At 43.5% G+C, this 23,083-nt stretch overlaps 1 protein-coding gene across 3 annotated transcripts in view; it reads right to left on the bottom strand.

The window, feature by feature from the left end:
• CLPB (caseinolytic mitochondrial matrix peptidase chaperone subunit B) overlaps positions 1-23,083 on the bottom strand; it is a 161,369-nt gene that overhangs the window by 90,188 nt on the left and 48,098 nt on the right. For 2 of the 3 annotated variants that reach the window (XM_036325094.1, XM_036325093.1), the window contains exons 4-5: positions 17,140-17,243; positions 10,281-10,370 (exon numbers count right to left, since the gene is read on the bottom strand). In XM_036325094.1, the coding sequence (XP_036180987.1) occupies positions 10,281-10,370; positions 17,140-17,243 (194 nt within the window). The remainder of the gene's footprint in view (positions 1-10,280; positions 10,371-17,139; positions 17,244-23,083) is intronic. The other variant, XM_036325095.1, reaches the window with a different exon arrangement.

The raw sequence follows: 23,083 nt of genomic DNA, 5'->3' as shown, positions 1-23,083 counted from the left end.
TGTTAACACTGCTGCTGGTGAAGGAGCAGAGGGGAGAGCAAGAAACCCTCCGCTCTTTCGGCTCCGCAGGCTGGATAGAACAGCCGAATGGGCCGTATCCGGCCCGCGGGCCGTAGTTTGCCCACGGCTGCTCTAGGGTCTCACTAGATTTCTTGAGGGTATCACTACATTTATCGGCGGTCTCACCAGTCTTTTTGAGGGTCTTACTAAATTTATCGGCGGTTTCTAGGAAGTTCTTGAAAAACCTTAAAAGTGTGGTTTTGAACTCTATATCCAGTAGTTTGCTTTCCTCCATTTCTGCCATTTGTGACCTGTTTCTTTGTCTCCGCATTTTTTATGCTTCCCTGTGTTGATAGAGTGGCTTTGTGTGCTAGGTGTCCTATAGGGCCCAGTGGCTCAGCCTCCCCAATTACTTGAGGTGGACACTCTTGGTGCACCCCTTTGTGGGCTTTGCGCACAGTCTTGTTGAAGTTAAGCCTTGATTGTTGTAGGTATCACTGGGAGGAATTGACCTCCAGGCCAATTGGCTGTGAGAGTCAGCTGTGTCTACAGTGGGAGAACTGTGCTGGAGACACCCTTATGGGGCAAGACTTGCTTCAGTGGGGCTTTGGTGCTCACTGAGTCTGCCCCCTGAGTGTGTCCCTTATGGATCTGAGGAGTTGTAATCTGGATGGTCCCACTCTGACCACTGGGTACACTGGCTCTTGGATCTAAGGAGGTGCTAATTTAGCCTCTGCCTGCGGCTACACAGCAGGAGCTACGAAGAGATCTGCAGATTCCCCTTCCTTGTTTGGGGTTTGGAGGTGCTCAGATGAGGCCCAGCTGTGAAACAATGCAAGCTGCTGTGGGGCCTTGGGCCTTCTCTTGGAAGTTCTGGGTCTGTCTGGCCAAGCTGCAGTTTGTTAGGTAATTTTCAGATTGCAAAGGGCCAGGGCATTCATATGCAAAAGCCTCTGCTGCAGCCTGGGTGGGGCAGGGTCTCAGGGAATCAACAGGCTGGAGCAAGCAGCTATGGCTGATCCTCAGCCCTGCCCTAAGGGGCCATGTGTCTCAGTGTCCCGGTAATCGCTGCAAGCACCTTTGAGAGAAAGCCACTCTCGAGTTCCGACTTCTGCCCGCTGCCAGACAGTCCAGTTTCTCCCTGTATGAGTCTGGGTCCCCAGGGACTCACCTGGAACTTGAGTTCAGAGCAGTTGGGGGCTTGTGACTCCCTCCCGATTCAAAAAGACAGTTGCGTCCTCAGTTGCCAGCCCTTGCCATCTGCGCCTCTGTACCTCTGCACTTCTGCACCTTCTCTGAGTCTCAGTGTGCTTTTCTCTTTCCTTCTAGTTGTAGAATTTCCACTCAGCCAGCCTTCCTGTGGTTCTGGATGATGTCCGTTTTGTCTTTTAGTTGTATTTTTGAATTTGTTGTGGGAGGCAGCAATTTCCGGTGTTTACCTATGCCGCCATCTTGGTTTCTCTCCTTTGTCAAATATTAATTGAGCATATTGGTTCAGGCCGATTTCTGGGCTCTCTATTCTATTCCATTGATCTATATGTCTGTTCCTGTGCCAGTACCAGGCAGTTTTGAGAACAGTGGCTTTGTAATACAGCTTGATATCTGGTATTGAGATCCCACCTGCTTTGTTCTTTCTCAGGATCGCTGCAGCTATTCAGGGTCTTTTTTTATTCCAGATGAATTTTTGGAGCGTTCGTTCTAGGTCTGTGAAATTGAGTCTTGAGTATCTACAAGGTGTTTTGTATCTACAACCACATTCAATCCTCACTACAACCTGAGAGATGGCCACCCTACTGTCCACATTGCAGGCTGCTTCCTCACCCTCTGTGGGCACTGTCAGCTCTGCATGTTGCATTTGTCATCAGCCAGAGGATGGGGCAAGAGGGAGATTCCCTGTGTTGGGTCAACATGAAACCATCCTTGGAGAGTGTAAAGCCTAGCCAGCCTGCTTTCCTCTCCAAATTCTACCTGTTATTTAAAGCCCAATTCAAGGCCTCCTCTTCCAGGAAGTCCTCTCCCCCCAGCACTGCCCTGGATAACTGTCACCTTAATTATGTGTACTCATCTACCAGTTAATTATATATTATCTTACAACACCTCTTGTAATATTTTATTGTGTTAAAATTTTCCTTCTGTTTTGACTCCCCAAGGCTCCTCATTGATGACAGTAACTAGCACAACATTTTTTGTATGTACTTCAGGCAGCATCACTTCAGTTCTTCATGCAGCTTGAGACTTCATTCATCTACCTGCCTATAGGCACACCACCCCTGGCACCGCAATACAGAAAGTGCTATGAGAGGCATGCATGCACAGGGTCTGATGGCAGCACAGATGGCACACGTGTCATGTGGCTTGGGGAGGAATCTCCCAGGAGAACTGTTCTAAGGATGAAGGGGAGCTTGACAGGTGGCGAGGGGAAGAAAAGCATTCCAGGACAGGAAGTATCATTTGCAAAGACCAGAGGGTAAAGACGGTATTGCCTGTTCGTTCATTCATTCAAGAAACTGGGAGTCCTTCGGTGAGCCTGGAAAGCTGAGTGAAGGTGGGTGGAGCATTAGGCAGAGATGAGGTTGCCCAGGAAGGCAGAGGCCTGATCTTGAGAGGGGTTCGGACTCTATCCGGAAAGCTATGGGCATACAATTGTTTTTGTTAACAAATTAAGCAACATGGGGAACAAGAACAATAAACCAGGAGACAAGAGAACTGGGTTTAAAAATGGCTTTCACTAATTTGGTATGTGTCCCAATCCCTCTGTGATTCCCTATTTTTAAAATGGAGTTTTTCTACACCAGTGTTTCTCAAACTTTTGTGGGACCCAGCTGATGTGGCTCAGGGGTTGAGCATTGACCTATGAACCAGAAGGTCACGGTTCAATTCCTGGTCAGAGCACATGTCCAGGTAGTGGGCTCAGTCCCCAGTGTGGGGAATGCAGGAGGCAGACAATCAATAATTCTCTCTCATTGATGTTTCTTTCTCTCTCCCCCTCTCCCATCCACTCTGAAATCAACAAAACTATATTAAAAAACAAACACAACCACTTGGGTAACTTGTAACAAAACACTGAATCTTGGGCCCCCACTTCAACAATTTAGATTCAGCAGGCAGCACCTGGGAATACACATTTTAAAAAGCCCATTGTGTTGTTCCCCCAAGACTCTAATGTTCTGTGAGGAACACTAAACAGATGTAAGACTGGCCAAACCTGCCTGATCCTGTTCTAAGAAAGCAAAGGACGTCTGGGCACCAGAACATTCTTCCCAAGCCCCATGTTTACAAAGTTAGACCCAAGCTCCCAGGACACCAAGCCTTGCGATGAGACCTCCAATATCTCACTTATTAGCTCATCTCCCTCCAAAAATCCCAGGTGGAATTAGGTCCTTCTACACAATACACTGCAGTCTGTTTCCTCATTCACCCACTAAACATTTTATTAAGTACTTTGTACAGGCTGGGCCATGGGGATAGAGAATGGGCTCTACCCTCAAGAGCATGTAAATGCTACAAATAGTATAAAATAATCTTTCTTTTATAAAGTATCTCTGAAAGGAAAGAATTCAGAATTTCGAGTCAGAGAGACATGGATTCTAATTCTGATGACTTTGGAAAATTACTCCATCCCTCTGGGCCTCAAATTTCTTATTGGTAAAATCAGGACATTAGTATCCATTAATTGGGTTACTGTGAAAATTAGAAATGATGGACTATAGTGAGGGGAACAGGAAGTAATTGGCACCTAGGAAATGGCAATTTTCAAATTAACGTATCTCTCCTGTCCTGGAACCCATAATATCCACATTCTTCTGTTTGACTTTCAGAAGCTTCTCATTCCTGGTCCCAGTTAATTTCTCAATATAGACTTTCAATTCCTCCCCTCCTGCTGGTTGAGGCTCCCAAAAGAGGACTGTGGTGATCCTTCAGTGAGTCCTCAGTGGGCAGCACTGTGTTATTAGAAAGAGCAGAGAGGTCACAGTCAGTCAGCCTGGGAAGCAAAACTCACCAACTGTGTGACTCTGATCAAAATCCTTAACATCTGTGAGACTTTGTTTCCTCACCAGCAAAATAAGTAATATCACCAACCTAATAACATTCAATGATAAACCCAATTAAGAAATGCACACAGGATCTGAGCAGATATTTTTCCAAAGGTATTTTTGGAAAATACAAATGGCCAAAAAAACCACACATAACCCACAAAAAGAAGCCCAACATCATTAGCCAACAGGGAAATGCAATTCAAAACCACAATATACCATTTCACATCCATTAGGGTGGCTAAAGTAAAAAAGACAGGCAATAACAGGTACTGGTAAGGATGCAGAGAAACTGGATTCCTCATACATGGCTGGTGGGAATGTAAAATGGTGCAGCCACTTTGGAAAACAGTCTGGCAGTTCCTCAAAAGGTTAAACACAGACTTACAATATATAATCCAGCAATTCTACTCCCAGATATAACGCACCCCCCCAAATGAAAACATTATGTCCACACAAAAACTTGTACACAAACATTCATAGCAGCATTATTCATAATAGCCAAAAGTAGAAACAACCCAGATGTCCCTCGACTGATGAATGGATAAATAAAATGTAGCATAGCCATTAATGGAATATTATTTGACTATGAAAAAGGAATAAAGTACTAATACATGCCACAACATTTTTTCTTTGCTGTTAATCCTCACCTGAGGATATTTTCCATTGATTTTTAAAGGGAGTGGGAGGGAGAGAGAAAGAGAGAGAAACATCCATGTCAGAGAGACACATTGATTGGCTGCCTCCCGCACACGCCTGATCAAGGCTGCCTCCCGCACACGCCTGCAACTGAGAAACATGCCCTTGACCAGAATTGAACCTGAAACTCTCCACTCTATAGGCCGATGCTCTATCCACTGAGCCAGGTTGGCTAGGGCATGTGCTATAACATTGATGGACCTTGAACACATGCTAAAGAAAGAAGCCAGTCACAAAAGAACACATGCTGTATGATTCCATTTATATGAAATGTCCAAAGCAGGCAAATCTATGGAGACAGAAAGTAGATTAGTTAGTGATTGTCAAGTTCTAGGGAAGTTGAGAGATAAAATGGGGAATGATTAATAATGGGTATGGGATTCATTTATGGGGTAATGAAAATGTTCTAAAACTAATTGTGGTGATAGCTGCACGACTCTTGTGAATATACTATAAACCACTGCATTATACACTTTAAGTGACTGAATTGTATAGCTTGTGAGTTAAATTTCAATAAAGCTGTTACATGAAAAAATGTATATAAGGAACTCAGAAAATTACTTGGCATGTAGTAAGGATTCAATAAATGGTAATACATTTATTATTGTGCCCTTCCCTCTTCCTGATGCCACTCTAACTCTGGCCAGAATCACCACTAACACTAACACTGTAGAATATGGCAGGCTCACTGCAGGAAGCACATTTCATACTCAGCAGAGGTCACAGGTGAGTCCTGAAGGCTAATAGCCCAAGGACTAAGAGTCTTCCTCCAATACCCATATGGCCTGAATTTATTGAACACTTATTATGTGACAGGTATTGTGCTAGGAACTTCACAACTATTTTCCTCACAAGAACCATACATGTCATTATTCCTATTAATGAAGAAACCAGGACTTGGAGAGGTTATGCAGCTTGTCTCACGTCACATCAGTAGTTAATGACAGAGCTGGTCTGTTCAACCCAAGGCTTGTACTCTTTTTTCTATACAGTTTCACTATTCCTTCCTTTTATTTATCTATGTTTTACCCATCCTTTACAATTCAAGCAGCCTGACTTTTACTGATCTCCCTCTTCTGTATACATCCAGGTAATGTATAGTCTACATCAAATTAGTTAACATTTTCTTTTACATAGTCTTAAGTGTTCTCAGATTGCTTCATGTGTATACTCTTGAACATGGCAGGTGTTCAATAAATACTTTAGTGAATGGTTATTAAGCTGTCTCCCCAAGCAGAAAACAGGTTCTGGAAGGATAGATACTGTGTCTTACAGATCTCCTTATCCTTCATACAGAGAAGGCACTTGTGGTCAACTAGGCTGGCCTATGGCTGGAAGACCAGACCTTGCTTGAAAATGGTTCTTACAGACACCATGCTCTCTTGCCAATGGACTGGAAGGTTTCTCCTTAAGAAGAGGACCCTGCTCACCTCATTATTACCTTATCATAATGTAGCATGGGAGGTGGCACACTATGATAAGGTAATAATGAGGTGGCATAGTAGGAGCTCAAAGATTTGATGAGTTGAAGAGAAGACTGGCTCAACACTTACTCCAGCGGAGATACAAGTACAGCTTTTCCATAAGAACCCCAAGCCTGTCTTCTCTCATTCTCATAAAAGGGAAGGAGGAGAGCAGAAGACTGACCTAGAATTTTAACGGATAGGCTGTTGACCCTGTCTGTGGTCCTGGCATCCTCACGGACCCAGAACCCTCTTTTGACCACAGACGTAGGTGGAGCTTTCCAGAACCCACGTTTCACCTTCACACCATCAAATTCAAAGATGTTCAAATTTCGAATTGTCTTAAAATTGCAATTTTATAGTTTGTTTGAATCAGTATCTAAATCAGATTCTATTATTGCTATTGATATGTCTCAGAGATAGTAAAAATATGCCCTGGCCAGTGTGGCTCAGAAAAGTTGTGGGTTTTATTCCCAGTCTGGGCACATACACAGGTAGTAGGTTTGATCCCTGGGGTTGTGTACGAGAGGTAACTGATCAATGTGTCTCTCTCACATCAATGTTTCTCTCCCTCTCTCTCTCTCCTCCCTCCCTCCCTCCCTCCCTCCCTCCCTCCCTCCCTCCTTCCCTCCCTCCCTCCCCTCCCTTCTACTCTCTCTAAAAATTAATGAAAAGCAATATCCTCAAGTGAGGATTAACAATATATATAGCCGGGCCAGTGTGGTTCAGTGGTTGAGCATGGCCCTATTAACCAGGAGGTCACAGTTTGATTCCTGGTCAGGGCACACGCCTGGGTTGCAGGCTCAACCCCCAGTAAGGGGCGTGTGGGAGGCAGCCGATCAATGATTCTCTCATCATTGATGTTTCTATCTCTCTCCCCCTTCCTCTTGAAAAAAACAAAAACAAAAACAAGCAAACACACTCACACACACATATATATGGGAGGTGGGGAGAAGTGGATGGGGAGTATAGCGGAAACAACATTGGCCATGTGCTAATTGTTAAAGGGAATGATAGTACATGGGAATTCTTTTATACCATTCTGACTACATTTTTAAAAATCCAAAGATAAGGCAAAGTGTTACTCCATTAACTATAGACCCATCAACACCCCATTTGAACCTCTTCTACTTCCCATCTCTCCTAACAGAGAGGTAACATGCTAGAATTGCCTTTGATATGTCCTATAATTACTCTAAGCTCACATTCTCCTCACTATCCCTGCTCCAGAACACCCCCCCCCCCCCCCCCCCATCCAAAGCAGTATTATTTCCACTCCAGGGATCCTCTAGGCAGGGCTGGCAACAAGAGAAAGGAGCCTGCTCTCTTTGCCTCTCAGCCAGCTCTGTTACTTGGTTGGCCAAACTAGGTCCCTCTGCGCTTCCTTCTCTACACCTGCTTACCTCTCCTTCTGCCTTTTCTTCAAGATGTTAAAAACTTACAATAAAAAACAAATACAAAATGCTGTAATTAATAGCCAATTCCAAGCCAACCCAGCATCTTTACTAATAAACCTCAACACTTGCAAAAAGAACAATAAATTCTGTCCCTCTCTGGTTCTGAGGTGGTCTCTTTTATACACTCTGTGTGTGTGAGTGTGTGTGTGTGTGTGTGTGTGTGTATGTATGTGGTAAGTGTGTGTACATATATATTTATTTCCCTTTATTTCCCATCCAGGGAGGGGCAGAATAATGAACTGCGTGCGTCAGGGAAGATGAATCTGAGATACTAGGGAGCAGTGCAGTAAAAAGATTAAAGTGTTATTATTGTTGGGTTTTTTTCCCCCATGGTCCATTGTGACAGCTCGACCGTCATCTGTAAAAAATGTCTCAGCGAGAGATAATCATCGGAAACTCAATAAAGCGTCAGGGGGAGCCTCAGCCCCCATCAATCATTGGGTGCCTGGAAAATTTCAGCCCTCTGTCTCCCTTCCTGCTATCCATATAAATGTCTCTAATATATTTTGTGTGGTATGTGGGACCCATCCTTGATTTGGAACTTTTGATGAAAAAATATTTATACACAAAATATGTAAATCAGTTAAAAATCACAAGACTAGTTCTTTGCTACCCCATCCCACGTTTTCTTATTTTTATAAATGCATCAAATTTATTCTTTTTAATAAAACATGTCAACTAGTCTATTTCCCTCTCCTAGTCAAATATACAGGTTTGGAGGGCTAGAAGGATGAACACAATTAACCTACTCACTGATACACTTAATCTTGTAGTTGGCCAAAAGGCCTGATGGATTGACAGTGTTCATCTTGGTGACTCTCTAGTGGACAGCACTGCTGAGAAATGACATGTAGAACCATGGCCCTGGAGGTGCAACAAGGCTATGACAATGATGAGGAAGAGTCAGGGACATTATAAAAAATAATAACTTGCCCAAACAGCTTTTGGCCTGGCAGATACCCAAGCTTTGGACAAGCCGGAGTTGACTACGAATAGGGGGGGGTGGGTGGGGCGGCGGGGGGGTGGTGGTGGGGGGAGAACAGACTGATATGGTTGCTGGAGACAAGAGCAGGAGACAGTTCTGCTGATGTTTGACATTATCTCTGGGCCTCAGTGTCCTTTGGCGCCTACATCATAGGGTTGTAGCACTTGGTCTTACTAAATGTTGCTGTTGCTGCTAAAGCTATCACCATCAGCGTCACTGTACGATCACCTCCCCAATTCTCCACCCTGGAAGGAATCAGTGCCCATGGTGCCCTATCCTATAGGACCTCCGAGGCTCTTTCTATCTGAAGGACACAAAGTCTAAGCATTTGATCTGGTCCCAGTTTACTAACTGCTCCTTACTCCCTAAAATGAATCTTTTGCTGTGTGGATGCTTCACCCTAACAAGTTCACTTGCTGGCCTGAAACAATTTTTCTGTTTCCTGCCTTTGAATGTTTTGGACATCCACACCTCTTCTCTGGTCACACCCAACTGCACCCACCTGCAGGCCCTCCATAAAACCTTCTTATACTTCAAGACTCAAATACCATTTTATTTTCTTGACTGCTTCAGCCAGAGATTGTCTTCTCTAAATTCTAGTCGTTCTTGTTATCTGTACCTCTGACTGAATCCTTGCTGAATAATGTCTCGGTCATGTCATTAATCTTAATTATTGTTAATCACTGTTCTTGCTAGCACCTTACATTTGCATAATACCTTGTATTTTCTCAAATTCTTTCATAAGTACTTCAATTTGATCTTTACAATAAACCTGTGGTATAGGAAATATTCTCTACAGATGAGATAATCAAGGTTCAGATGGATAAAGAGAATTACCCAAGGTCACACAGTCAGGCGATGAACAGCCATTCCTTGGACTCTAAATAATGTTGGCCTCTTTCTGAATAATAGGTTGTTACCACTGAAAAGCATTTGGAAGGCTGTGCCAAAGACTCTGAAGTTCTCATGAAGTTCCATGAGTGTATGATAAGGATAATGATGATGATGTAAAAACAGAAATTTACAATGATTCCTTCTATGCTCTGGTTTTAGGCTAGGCATAAATATATTATCTCTAACTTTCCCAACAACCTTTATTTTACAAATAAGGGGACAGAGTCTCTGAGAGGTACACAAAATTGCTCCAGGTTCGCAGCTATTGTGTTCTATACACCCATAATACAAGGCATAAGCATAGAGCCTCTCTAGGAGTAAAGCTTAAGTGGCAAAATAAGGTCTCTTCCAGGGAAGAGAAGGTACAGATGAGTTTTTAAAGCTTTTCAAGCACAAGGCCACAATTAACATCTATAGCCTAGCTCACACTACTCAAAGAGTGGGGACTTGTTAGAAATGCAAAACCTCAGGTCCCACCCCAGACCTACTAAATCAGAATTTCTGGGCGTTGGGCCCAGGAATCTCTTTTAACAAGCTCTCTAGATGACTCTTATTTTCTTGGAAGCCGTATTACTCCCATCTGAGTTTGTACTCTCCCAGGGTGTACATTTTCTCTACTGTGACTGAGTAGGCTGGGCATGCAGTGGGTGCTAGGTGGTTAACTTAATACTAAATAGATGAGCTAGAATGAGACCACTCCTTGGCATGTTCTGAGAGGGGAAGAAATATTAGAGAGCAGTTCCATTACCGCCAGTGGGGACTCTTAGCCAACTCCTGAATTCCAGGGCACCTGTCCACTGGTTTGTGATGCTCCAGCTTGCACCGTCCTGTCCCCCATCTAAAGACACAGAGATGGGAGGTCAGCCACAGCAGGTGAGGACCTCCAGCCCCTGGAGCTGTGGGAAGGAGGCCACTTGGGCTGATAGGGATGATTATGGCAGGTCCAGCCTGGAAAGCCAGGCCCTCTAGCCCAGAAGGGCCCTATGCCAACCCAGTTTCTGTACAACTCATCTTTATTCAGCTGCCACTTGAAGCTGAGAAGAGAATCTGATTTATAGTCTGCTCTGGCCACGTTTCTGCCGTGTTTTATTGTTTTAATTGTACATATGAGAGGCACTCAGAGTGCTCGCTTGCATTTCTGACAGCCCCAGACATCCAATGTTTATAACAGTTACTTACAAGCAGCCAGCGGCATCCCTGGCTGGGCGACTTGTTTTCTGTTACCACTAATTTACTGCCTTGTCTACCTGAGGATTGCGGTCCACCACCCATCAGCCAGCCACAAGTGGAACTCTCCTGAAGTGGGCATGCGTGGGGCTCAGGCACTGAGTGGTTTGAGGCCAAGATCAAGGAATGAGTTGGTAAAGCAGCAGCTGTGATCTCCATGCTCCCCTCCACGTGTCCTCTCTGTGTGCCTTTGCTCAAGCTGTGTCACCTGCTTAGAATCTTCTTTTTTCCCCTCCTCATCACCTTCCAAAGCTCAGGTCAAATCCCACTACTTTTAAGTACATTACTTGCTCTGAAGGTGAGCCTACAGTTTCTAAAATCCTAAAGTCACATGGCTGACATGGACCTTGGAGGCCATATAACCCAATGTTTCAGGACAAGAATACCCTCTACAAGCAGTGGTTCTCAACCTTCTGGCCCTTTAAATATAGTTCCTCATGTTGTGACCCAACCATAAAATTTTCGTTTCTACTTCATAACTGTAATTTTGCTACTCTTATGAATCATAATGTAAATATCTGATATGCAGGATGGTCTTAGGCGACCCCTGTGAAAGGGTCGTTCGACCACCAAAGGGGTCACGACCCACAGGTTGAGAACCGCTGCTGTACAGAATCCCTGATGTATAGACATCTAGCCTCTGTCAGTGCCCCCTTGAGTGGTGAGCTGCTCAGTACCTCTAAGGCAGGTACTGAGCCTGCAGTACACTGAGCCAAAACCTACCTCCATCAAGAAATTCTTCATTAAAGGTCGCTATGCTTTATATGTGATTATTTCTAGTCATCCTAACAACCCTACAACATAGGTATTGTTATCCCTATGATACAAATGAGAAAACTGAAATTCTCTCGCTGAAGATCACATAGCTAGGGACAGCTTAGATGACTGCCTGGCACCAAAGCCCAACCTTTCTCCAGAACACCATTGTGCCTCTGAATATGCCACTTTAAGGGCTGGAGAAAGGAACAAAACAGCCAGGCCAACAAGATTTCTATGCCAAACAGTTCTGCATTGCCTAGACCAGCAAACCTACCCAGAAATATGAACACTGACAGGGTGGAAGATACTGTGATGTGCCTAGCTGAGCAGGCTCCTTATTAAAGAGCAATGGCCATATGTAAAACAGAAGCATTTCACAAGGAATGGGGCAATCAGTTACAAAGTCTCAGCAAAGAGGGCACAAGTTTCTTTTCTCTCCAGGCTATACCTATTCTGAACAGGCAGAACAGATATAGAGCCTCTTTGAGAGAATATAAGACAACTTCTCCAATGCCCTTTGGTACCCTTATCTGGGGACCAAATATATTTCCTCTTCACACCTTAAATGCTGGTCCCCTGAGTGACAGACTTCTTTCCTTGGGCAGTTTCAATCACATCTATTGTTTTAACTCTCCAGCAAATGCTGGTGACTCCTAAATCCCTATCTTCTGCCAGACTTCTCTAAACTCCAGATCCATACATCCAACTATTTACCCAAATCAGAAGTTGAGGTGTCACCATGGAGGCTTCCTTTTCCATCAATTCCCACATTCTACCGAGAACTCAAGCTCCTCCTAATATTTTTCTAAAATCTATTTTTCCATTCCCAAAGATCACTTTTAGAAAATCCCCAGAAATGATAGGTGCATTTTGGGGGAGAGGAGCTTAGCATCTCATCCAATTCTCAAAGGGGTTCATCATCCCATAAAGGTCAAGAGTCACTGCTAATCTCTCTCCTCCAATTCATCACCCATCTAGTCAGGATGGCCCATCTAAAATGCAAATGTAAACTGAGCATAACCTGCTTAAAATCCTTTGATGGCAGAAAACAGTATGAGCTTCTTAGAACTGCCTTACAAAATCCTTTCCATGTGGAACCCCAATTTCCTCTCCACTCTTACTTCTTGCTATTCTTCTCAGCAATGTGACAGAGGAGTCTACCTGTGTCACTCACCCATCCCATGTCTCTGCATATGTTGCTCCTTCTGCCTCGCAGGTTCATCCCTCTTAGTCTGCCTGGCAACTTCCGACTCATCCTTAAGGCCAATTCAAAGTCACTTACCCTGTGACACTTCCCAGACACCAGCCTGCTGTGAGGTAGAACTTATCTCTACCTATATCAGCGCTACCTACATCCTGTGTACATCTACCTTTGCATTTACCACTCTGCACTGTGGTGCCTTGTTTATGTCTGTCTTACTTGACTGCGAGCACTACTGAGGGGCTAGACCATGTAAATTCATTTTCGTATTCCCAGCATTTGGCAGAGTGCCTGATACTCAGTAAATGCATGCTGGATTATAAATAAATAAAACTAATAAGCAATTACAACTGTAAAACACTTTACAATTCACACATCACATATTTATCTCTTGATCTGCACAATATGATATGATAGACAAGGGATATATTATTGGGTTTTAGGGAGGTCTTGCCAAGGTCACAAATTACAACTTAACCACCTCCTTTTAGCACTGAGCACAGGTTGAGGCCCACAGAAATATCATTTAGAAATTTGATGGACTCTGTTACTGTCTCTATGCTCCAATAGTGAAGGACTGTCCATCTTTCTTGAGCATGTGACCTTCCTGTGAATTTGCCTAGACACACTCTGGGCAAGGGGCTTGCACCTCTTGTTCTACTCTACCCTCTTCCACATTCCCATAAGTCAGGTAACTGCCTGTGAAAAGGTCAGTCCCATCTGAAGAAAAGAGAACAGGAGGATTCATTTGTTTCTGTCTATTTCATCAAAGAGAATGACCAAAAGCTGGGTATAGTGCTTGCATACAGTAGGCAACCAATAAATACTGGTTAAATGGATGAAAGAATGAAATATCTATAAATGGAAAAAGGAGAGGAAAATATGGCTAAGAAGGAACTAAAGGCCCTGAGATGATTTGAAAGGACTATCACTCCATAGAGTCCATGAATTTGGATAGCAGAACACATCCAAACTGACATGCCAGGGAAAATCAGCTGCGCGGCCAGAAAACTGTGGTAGGCAAGGGTAGTCTGGAATTTTTTTAAAAAGTGCACAGAGGGGTCAATCTTGTAAGCTACAGAACAATGAGTTTATCAATGATTCCTGACAAAATTTCTAGAGTGTATTTTTTTTTTTTTAAAACAGTTCTTAAACACTTAAGTACCAGTATGGGTTCCCTAAGGAGGAGACCAGACATTGCCAGAATTACCTAACATCCTCCTGAGAAAGGGTTCCTGGGCAAGAAATATGACAATTGCCAAACATATTTTTATTTTAGCAAGAAATCTGAGAAAATCTCTTTAAATTTTTGTGGACATGATACAGAAATGAAGCTAGAAAAAAATAAAGTTTGGAAGATTTATAGTTGTGAATGTCAAATGATGCTTCAAATTTGTCCTAACCAAGTGCTCTAGGGTTCTATACTTGAATATAGTCCTTATAAACATTTTAATCAAAGACTAGCATGTAAAGTACATGATGGCAGGAATCCTAACTCAAGTGCCTAAAACAGTGACTGCTAGATAGACATGTAATTAATAAAAAATTTTCAGTGGACTGAGTGTCATCCACACACCAAGGGGTCACTGGTTCATTCCGTCAGGGCAAATGCACAGGTTGTGAGCTTGATCCCTGGCGGGGAGTATGCAGGAGGCAGCTGATAGATGTTTCTATATCTCTCTTTCTCTTCCTTCCTCTCTTTAAAATCAATAAAAACATATTTTTAAAAAAATTTAAACTATTTTTGAATGAATAAATAAGTCCATAGAAAGCCTATTCACTAGGCTCTGGCCAGGTGGCTCAGTTGATTGGATCATCATCCCATACACCAAAAACGTTGTGGGTTTGATTACCGGTCAGGACACATACCTAGAATGTGGGTTTGATCCCCAGTCAGGACACATAGTGTCAGGGAGTTTACAGGAGGCAACCAATTGATGTGTGTCTGTCTCTCCCTCTCTCAATGAAATAAATAAAAACATATCCTTGAGTGAGTATTAAAAAAATTTTTTTTAAAGGAAGCCTATTCACTAATTTTGTAGGTCATACAAAATAAGCTAAGATACTTAAATTTTTTAGCTTTATTTCATGATATTTATAATAGCCTTTCCCAATATTTTTGTTGTCTGTCTATCTATCTATCTATCTATCTATCTATCTACCTACCTACCTACCTACCTACCTAGAATGTAGGCTAGCTAACATATAAGAGCTGAAAAGGTACAGGAGGTTGACAAAAAAAAAAAAAAAAAAAAAAAAAAAGAAAAGAGGGAGGAGGGAGGAAAAGAAGTAAGCATTGTTCTAGGCACTATTGAATTAAACAGGATCCCTGCCATCATGTATTTTATATACTAGTCTTTGATTCAAATAGAAAGAGGGAAAGGGGGGAAGAAGGGGATGGAGGAAAAGAGGAAGGAAGGAGAAAATACCTAGAACAGGCATACTACAGCCTATGGGGCAAATCCAGCCTGTTGCCTATTTTTGTAAATAAAGTTTTATTGGAACATACCTATGCATATTCAATTGTGCATTGTCTATGGCTGCATCCGCACCACAATGAAGAGCTCACAAAGCTTAAAATGTTTACTATCTGGCTTTTTGCAGAAAAAGTTTGCTGACCATTGATCTACAATATTGATTGTAGTACCAACCAGGACAGAACTATAAAGCACAAAGGTACAAAACAAAGACAGAGGGTGGAGATCATACAACAGCAGAAGTTGGAATAGATGGCTTCACAGCTCTGATATTCTATGAAATAAAAAATGCTTACTGAGCTCTGCTAGGATCCTGAGAACATGTGAGAAGGCACTCAAATAATCCCTTCCCTTCTTCCTGGCCCTCCCTCTCAGCAAATGCTCCTTCTTGCTTTTTGGTAAGAGCATCTGAACAGAAGACAGAGCTAAAGCAGGCAGCAAAGCTGTGTCTGAGTGAGAAGAAGACAGCCCATAAGTGGAGTCCCTCATATCAAACTGCAACTTAGGGCAAATTTGGCACTCATGAAATTCTCCTCTGCTTGAAACATAAAGTGAAGATAATTCCTCCAGTTCAGTGGGGATTCCAAAGAGGCATAGGTCACGGTCTACACATGGAACTGTCAGCTGAGGAGGAAAGAAAATACATGGGCAGATGAGAGTTCAAAAACCATACAAAAGGCCAAGATTTAAAGAATATTCAAAAGAGCAGCTGAGAGCAGGTTGCAATTATTGTCAAGGACAGGAAAGGCTCTGTGAAGGAACTAGCTGCAGAATGGAGTTTGACAGAAGTAGTGGCATTGCAGAGGTGAAGAGGCGGGGAAGGGCGACTTCACACTTCATCTGGGCAGCAATGCTCTGATGCTCTTGACATTCCCCTCATGCTGCCAATTTGAGGAACACCCACATCAGCTCTGACATCTCTTGCTCCCATTGGCAGAACCTCCCTCCAGGTCAATGTTCTGATCCTTAGGCAGTCAGCATGGATATCTGTCCTCCTGGCATCACTGCCAACCTTAAAGCAGCCACTTGCTCAGCTGCCCTGTTGCTAGAAACTGAGAGGAATTTCAGCCTCTGCGAGTGGTCCAGGGTAATGGCCAGGAAGTGGGGGGACAGTCTAGATAAGCAAAAACTCAAATGTAAAATATTCATTTCTGACTGCAGCCAAAGCAACCTGCCATTTTCTCGACCCCACTTTGGAAGAACTACTCACCAGAGACAACACAGACTGACTTGCCCAGGTCCCCTCCAATAGACACATGACCAAGCCCTGGTACAGGTACACACTGCTGCTTTCTTCTGAAGAAGTCCAAACAACCACCTACACAACACTCCAGGCAGACACCGATGACTACCCCATTCTATAAGCATAGGCATCGAGGCACAGAGAAGGTCCACTATTTGTCCTGGGTCACACAGTAAGTTGAGGGGCCACTGCCCTCTGGGGGATTGTATTTTACATACAGGAGAAGGAAAAAAAGCAGTATTCACAGTAGTATTGAAGGATTTCTGAGGCTGAGGAAACAAGTAAGGCTGCTTTCTAGTTCTGGGAGAGGGAAAGTTTACAGGAAATAGAGGAGGAACAAATCCACATTCCATGCAGTTGCCTTAATTATTTTATGGAAAACTGCTCCACTGTCCTCTCATCTGAGGTTCCACAGGCTGAGGTGCTTTTGGGAAAACAGCAGTGGAAGGTTCCCCTCACACTCATTCATGAAGTCAGGCCTCTAATTTATTCCCTAAGACTTCTTAAGTGACATAAATGATAGAGCCCAAAGGGGCTGTGATAGCCATCTGTTCCAAGATTTTTGGGTTCTCCATGAGTTTCCAGAGGATAAGGGACTTGCAGGCCCTCTCTGAGTTGCTGGTAGAGCTGGCACAGAGCAAGGTTGCTTGGAAGCCACAGGGAGGAGAATGCTCAGAACAGCAGAGTAGCCCGCCCTTACCTTCCAAAGAATGGATTCCCTGCTCCTTGGCAGTCTTGTAAACACTGCTGAAATTGTCTCCAAGGTTTGGGTCAGCACCAGCAGCAAGCAGGACCTGCACCACACTGGAAGAAATCAGAAAGACACAGTGTCAAAAGCAGGAAAGACCCAGGAAGTATGATTCTGAAGCATGTTTGAGGATTAGATTTTGCCTTTACTCATGAATGACACAGTGGAAAGAACATTAACTCTGCAAGTGTCAAAGGCAGAATTAGAAAAGTTGGCCCTGAAACTTACTAGCTGAGAGGCTCTGGACAAGTTATTTAACACCTCTCTAAGGCTCAGTTTCCACAACTATAAAAGACAAAGTGTTTATTCAACATTACTTATCCAATGCTATGTTCTAGTCCAGGGGTGGGCAAACTTTTTGACTCGAGGGCCACAATGCGTTCTTAAACTGGACCGGAGGGCCGGAACAAAAGCATGGATGGAGTGTTTGTGTGAACTAATATAAATTCAAAGTAAACATCATTACATAAAAGGGTATGGTCTTTTTTTTCAATAGTTTTATTCATTTCAAACCGGCCGGATTCGGCCCGCGGGCCGTAGTTTGCCCACTGCTGTTCTAGTCAATGTTCCAGGTGCTAGGCTAATGCTGGCTCACTTATTTGCTGAATGGATGAATGAATTTCAGTAATTCAAACACAGTCCTCGGAAGTAAGTAGAGAACCAGAATCCATCTCCCACGTAGCTGAGTTCTTTCACATCTGATCTAACATGGTCAGGTGAGTCTCCTATGTCTACTTACCATACCTAAAAGGATCTCCTGGTGGGCAACTGTCACAGGTAATTTATTCAGGATATGGATTAAGATCCCAAAGAGAAATGAAAAGGGTCTTTAAAGCAGCTAAAATCCATGTCTAAAACTCATATATTTAATTCATAGCAAAATCTGCCAGGTTCTCACATGGAGACTATTTACTCTTAGTTTACACACAATTTGGATAGGATTGGCATTAGTCTTCCTGTTTCCCAGAAGATTAAAAGCCAAGAGGGTACAAAAGGGTTGTTACAGATAGGTAAACTAACTGAAGGCAGTGAGAAATAATATCTGATAAAGAGGTAGTGTGGTACAGAGTTTAAGAACATTGGCTTTAAAATCTGGGGCAATCTAAGCAACAACATGAATAATGACAGCAATGGATTACAACCCACTGAGTAAAATAAGATTTCAGGAGTCCATATTGAAAATAATAAGTCAAAGGGGGAGAAGGGAAAACTCTTCCTTACTGTAGAAAGTAATAAATGTTGACGGAAGGGTGAAATTAGAAAATCATCATTTTGCAATGCCATTTTATCAGGGATAACAAGAATATCTAGTTCACATGGCTGTGTTAATCTACGTAAAGTGCTTAGAATAGGGACTGACATATAATAAGTGCTCAACAAATGTTAGTTATTACTTCTATGTACCTGGCCCTGTGGTTAGGCTGTGGGGAAATCAAGAGAAGTATGAACTAAGATACTTAAATTGGGAAGACAGTATGCCATTTTATAATAAGCATACAGAGACTTGGGTTCAAATCAAAGCTCTATCATTTACTGACTATGGTTTTGGACAACTTAGTACACCTCTGAAGACCCCATTTCCTTACCAGAATAATGGGGATAATGATGCCTCCCTTGTAGGTTGAGATAAGTATGTAAAACTCCATGATGCCTAGCACATAGAAGGAGTTGCACAAATATGAGCTCTCATCCCTTTGTTCATATAATCCTAGTGGTAATAACTTGAGTCTGGGCCAAAGTACACACCAGATTTGTACTTGACCAGCCCCAGGATTCATGCTGATATAGCCCTATATTAAGAAGGCAGCTCTTCTATATTCTGCACAAGTTAGCTTGCTTTAAAATCTAAGACAGAAGGGTTTGTCGATCTAAACTCAAAGGGACATAATTTGGTTAATCCTCAGCTGTTGTATCCAATCATTGTTCAATCACACCCCCTTCCATGGCAGGCTGTCCCTCCAGGCAGCTAGTGTCACTAACTGTGCTACCTGGGCCTCTTCAGGTTCATGAGTATTGATTCTATCTGTCCAATTTGCAGGCTGTAAGACGTGTCCAAGCAACCAAGTATGCTGTCCTTGGCCCCAGAGGGCAGACAGTGGTCTGGCAGGATGGGGAGAGGAGAGTGACTAGACTCAGCCCTGGGGCTGCTAATACAATCAAAGGGAATGGGCAATTCACTTCACAAACTTGAAGGCCAAAGAGGGTAAGCATCTAAGCTAGTAACTCATTCTGCAACCTCAGAGAAGATTCCCTTCACTTTTAATAAAACTCAAAAGACAGCAGACCCACTGTGGGATAGAGCAAGGATTAATGGAACCGTGGCTGCTCAGTGGCCAAGAGCGGCACCAAACACCTTGCCAGATGGCTAGTAGGCTTTTCATTTAACAGCCATCACGTACATCCAACCCAGAGCTCCACAGGGATCAGGCCATTCTTGGAGAAGCCAGACCAGATCAGGCTGGAGGGCTACATGACTATGATGAGTTTTGGTGACCAAAAGAACTTCATGGACCTGTGGGCTGCAACAGGGCAGAAACAGAGTAGGAAACTAGCCAGGTGAGAGAAAGCTAAGGCAAGGCTAGAAGCGCCAAGAATTTCATAGTCAAAATAGAACCACGGGGACAAAAACCAGGCAGCAGAGATGTGAATCTGAGAGTCAGAAGCCAAGTCAGATGGCAAGGACTGGAAACAGGCAAAAATAGTAAACCACAAACAAAGTAAGGAACGAGAAACCAAGGAATACACTGGTACCACAGGGCAAGGCAAACGAAGCAGTAACCTGGAGCAGTAGTGAGGAGACTGGAAATGAAGTGATTTCTGCCTCTGACATTTTTTGCTGAAGTAGAAACAAATCCCCAAATTTAGAATTGCTTTTGGGAGAAGGTGAATTCCATGGGGAGATGGGGAGTTGGCCCACCTGGATGAGAAGAGGAGTACAGGGTTAGCCATAAAATTAGAATCTGACATCACAGAGGGAGGCAGGCCCTGCTATTCAAGGTGATTCACCAGAGGACAACTGCAGCCTCCCCTCTGTTCTGGTGCTGGCATACTGGCTGACATTTTGTATTTTAGGCACTATGCCTTAAATTTAAGTAGCTGGTACCAAATGGGCTATGGTGTATGAGCTAGACTGTCATAGTTTTAACATTAAAGGGGCAGAGGACACCATGAAAACATCTCCACTCAAAGGAATTATACTGACTACTCCACAGGTATTCACTGAGCAAAGGCTTAAGAGTAATTTCTTCCAGCCAGCTCTGGTGCTCTGTGAAAAGATGCCTACCAATGCCAATATCAACCTCAAAGGCTAGAGATAATATCCAGATGCACTATTTCCCTTACTAAATGGAGAAATCAAAAAATGTTGATAGTAGCCCAAGAGAATGGGGGTTTGTCCTTTAGTGATTTGGCTCTAGCAACAGTGCTTGCCTTCGTGTGGCCATCAGAATCTGTTCTGTTCTTATCTCCCCATGAGTGAATTGACGCACCAAAAGGACTGAGCCATGCAAACATTGAAGGTGAAGTTTGTGGGGGATAGATACCACCAAGCTGACAGGCTCACAGTAGAGCAGCAACAGGACAAAGCTAGCCATGCTGGAGCTGGGGACAGGCAGGCAGGAGAATGCAGGTCCAGAGAGCCCAAGACCACAGCAAGTTACATGTGTGAGTAGGATCAGTAGGCTTTGATTCTAGGCTGAGAGCTTTTTTCTCTCTGCCTTATTTCTACTGCCTGCTGGTACAAGTAAATATTTTCTCAAGGGTATAGTGTATAGCTAAGTAAGAGGAAGACAGTAACCTAATAATGAAAGCTGACATTTGTATATACTTGTTATATGCCAGGTGCTATTTTAAACACTATATATATTTTAACACATTTAATCTTCACAACAATCCTATGAGGTAGGTTACACATAAAACTGAAGCACTAAGAGGTTAAGTAACTTGTCCAAAGTCATTCAATAGTAAGAGGTGGAGGTGGAAACAAACCTGGCAGTCTTTCTACAAAGTCCATGTTCTTATCATCCGCTATATTGCCTCTCACTTCTCTATATTGACTCCCAGGTAGCTGTCTGTAGAAGCACTTTGTCTCAACTCAGTTTTTAGCAACCCAAGAGAAAAATTAGGCAAACTTATAGTCAATTCCCAGAGGAGAAAGCAAACAAACAAAAAGTATATTAAGAGATAGCCTCAAGCTCATTAGTTATTAGATAAATGCAACTTAAAATGAGATATCACTTCAAATTCATCATATTAACAAAAGTTAGAAAGCTGAAAAATGCCAAGTGTTGGTGAGGACATAGGGTTCTGAGACTCTTCATGCACTGTCAGGGGAGAGACTGGTGCAGCCATTCTGGAAGCTAATCTTATAATACTTTTGTCAAATCAAAGTACCTTACCCTATAGCCCAGCACTTCTCCTTCTGAGTATAGATATCCCAGAGAAATTCTTACACAGGTCCATAAAGGGCAACACACAGGACATTCAGCACAGCATTCTGTGGTAGTGGGGAGCTGCAGACAATCAAGTGTCCATCACTGAATCACCAAGTTAAATGTGGTAGGCACACACTATGAAACATGATGCAGCAGTTAGAAGAAACAGGCTGGATATACGTGCAGCAACATGGATAGATGATTTTTAAAAGGCCCTATTCCCTTTCCCCTTCTATTATCATTAATTGAACCTAGCAATCTGATTATTACTTCAGGGAGTCTCACAACTGCAGAACTTTTGATTGCTAAGCTGATAGTGATCTTGGAGAATTAAGGATCTAGTGAAAACAATGAACTACCCGAGCATTAGCTATCAGATGTGCCACTCCGCCTGCTGAGGGCGTCCCTCTGCTTCAACTGGCTAGTCCTCATTCACTGGCAGGGCTCCTCAGTGACTGTCACCAGCTCAACTGAGCCTTCTCTGTCTTCCAGGCTGGATCCACCCCCTTACTCTTTGTCTGCACAGAACCCCGTACTCACCCCTATGGCAGGTGACCCTCATCCCAGGATATTGTCATTTCCTATTTACTTTTATTTGCCTTTCTCACTAGACTATCAGGTAAGGGCCATGTCTCAACCTTCTTTCCCAGCTCCCAATAGATGTTTCCTGAATGAGTGCATGAATAAATGAAGGAGGAATAAATAAAATCATTAACTTATTTGGTGGGAAATGGAGGAAAAAGGTGTAAAGCAACTGTCTCAGCCCTACCCAGCCCTCTCCCACCAAACGAGGCCACAGGCAGCTTAGCTGTGGAAAACCTCCATCTTCCTCTCCTGAGCACCAGCCCCTTCCTGGGCTACAGGCAATTCCCAGACAGAGCCGAGGAAATGAACAGGACAGTGGCCCCCACATGGCAGTTCCTGGGAATCCTGGAACTCCCTCTGGAGCCACAGCTCCCATGAAGCCCATTTTAATTTGCTGATCAGGCTGTCAATGAGATTAGAGGCGGGAGCACATGTAGGAAGGTTGGCTCACACTGACCTTGATGAGCTCCCACTTTTAGGGCAGTGGGATGTCACAATGCATGGGAGGACAGCTACATTGATCGATGTTAAGGCTTTCTGCTCTCAGTGGCCGGAGGGGTTTGGGGTCAGCACATTGTTTAAGAAAGAGTGAGGAAACCTGTGGTGTGAGCTGAGGCCTATGCTGGGCCAGGCGCGTGTCAAAGACGGCTGGCGAGCAGCTGGAGTTGGTGAAGCAAGAAGGGCAGTGATCCCAGCTCCAGGTCATCTCCACACAATGTTGAGCTTCAGGAGAAGCTCCGCCAACTCCTCCTCCCTCTACCCCCCACATCCAAAGCACAGGGTCACTGTGATGAGTGTCATGGGTCCCAAGGAGAAGACAAAGAGTTGACCTATTCTCAGCCCAGTGCACACTTCGATGAGGGGAGGAAGCAAAGAGG

The sequence above is a fragment of the Myotis myotis genome, unplaced genomic scaffold (assembly GCF_014108235.1).
Source record: "Myotis myotis isolate mMyoMyo1 unplaced genomic scaffold, mMyoMyo1.p scaffold_m19_p_10, whole genome shotgun sequence".
NCBI lineage: Eukaryota > Metazoa > Chordata > Mammalia > Chiroptera > Vespertilionidae > Myotis > Myotis myotis.
This window is presented reverse-complemented; position numbering and strand designations above follow the sequence as displayed.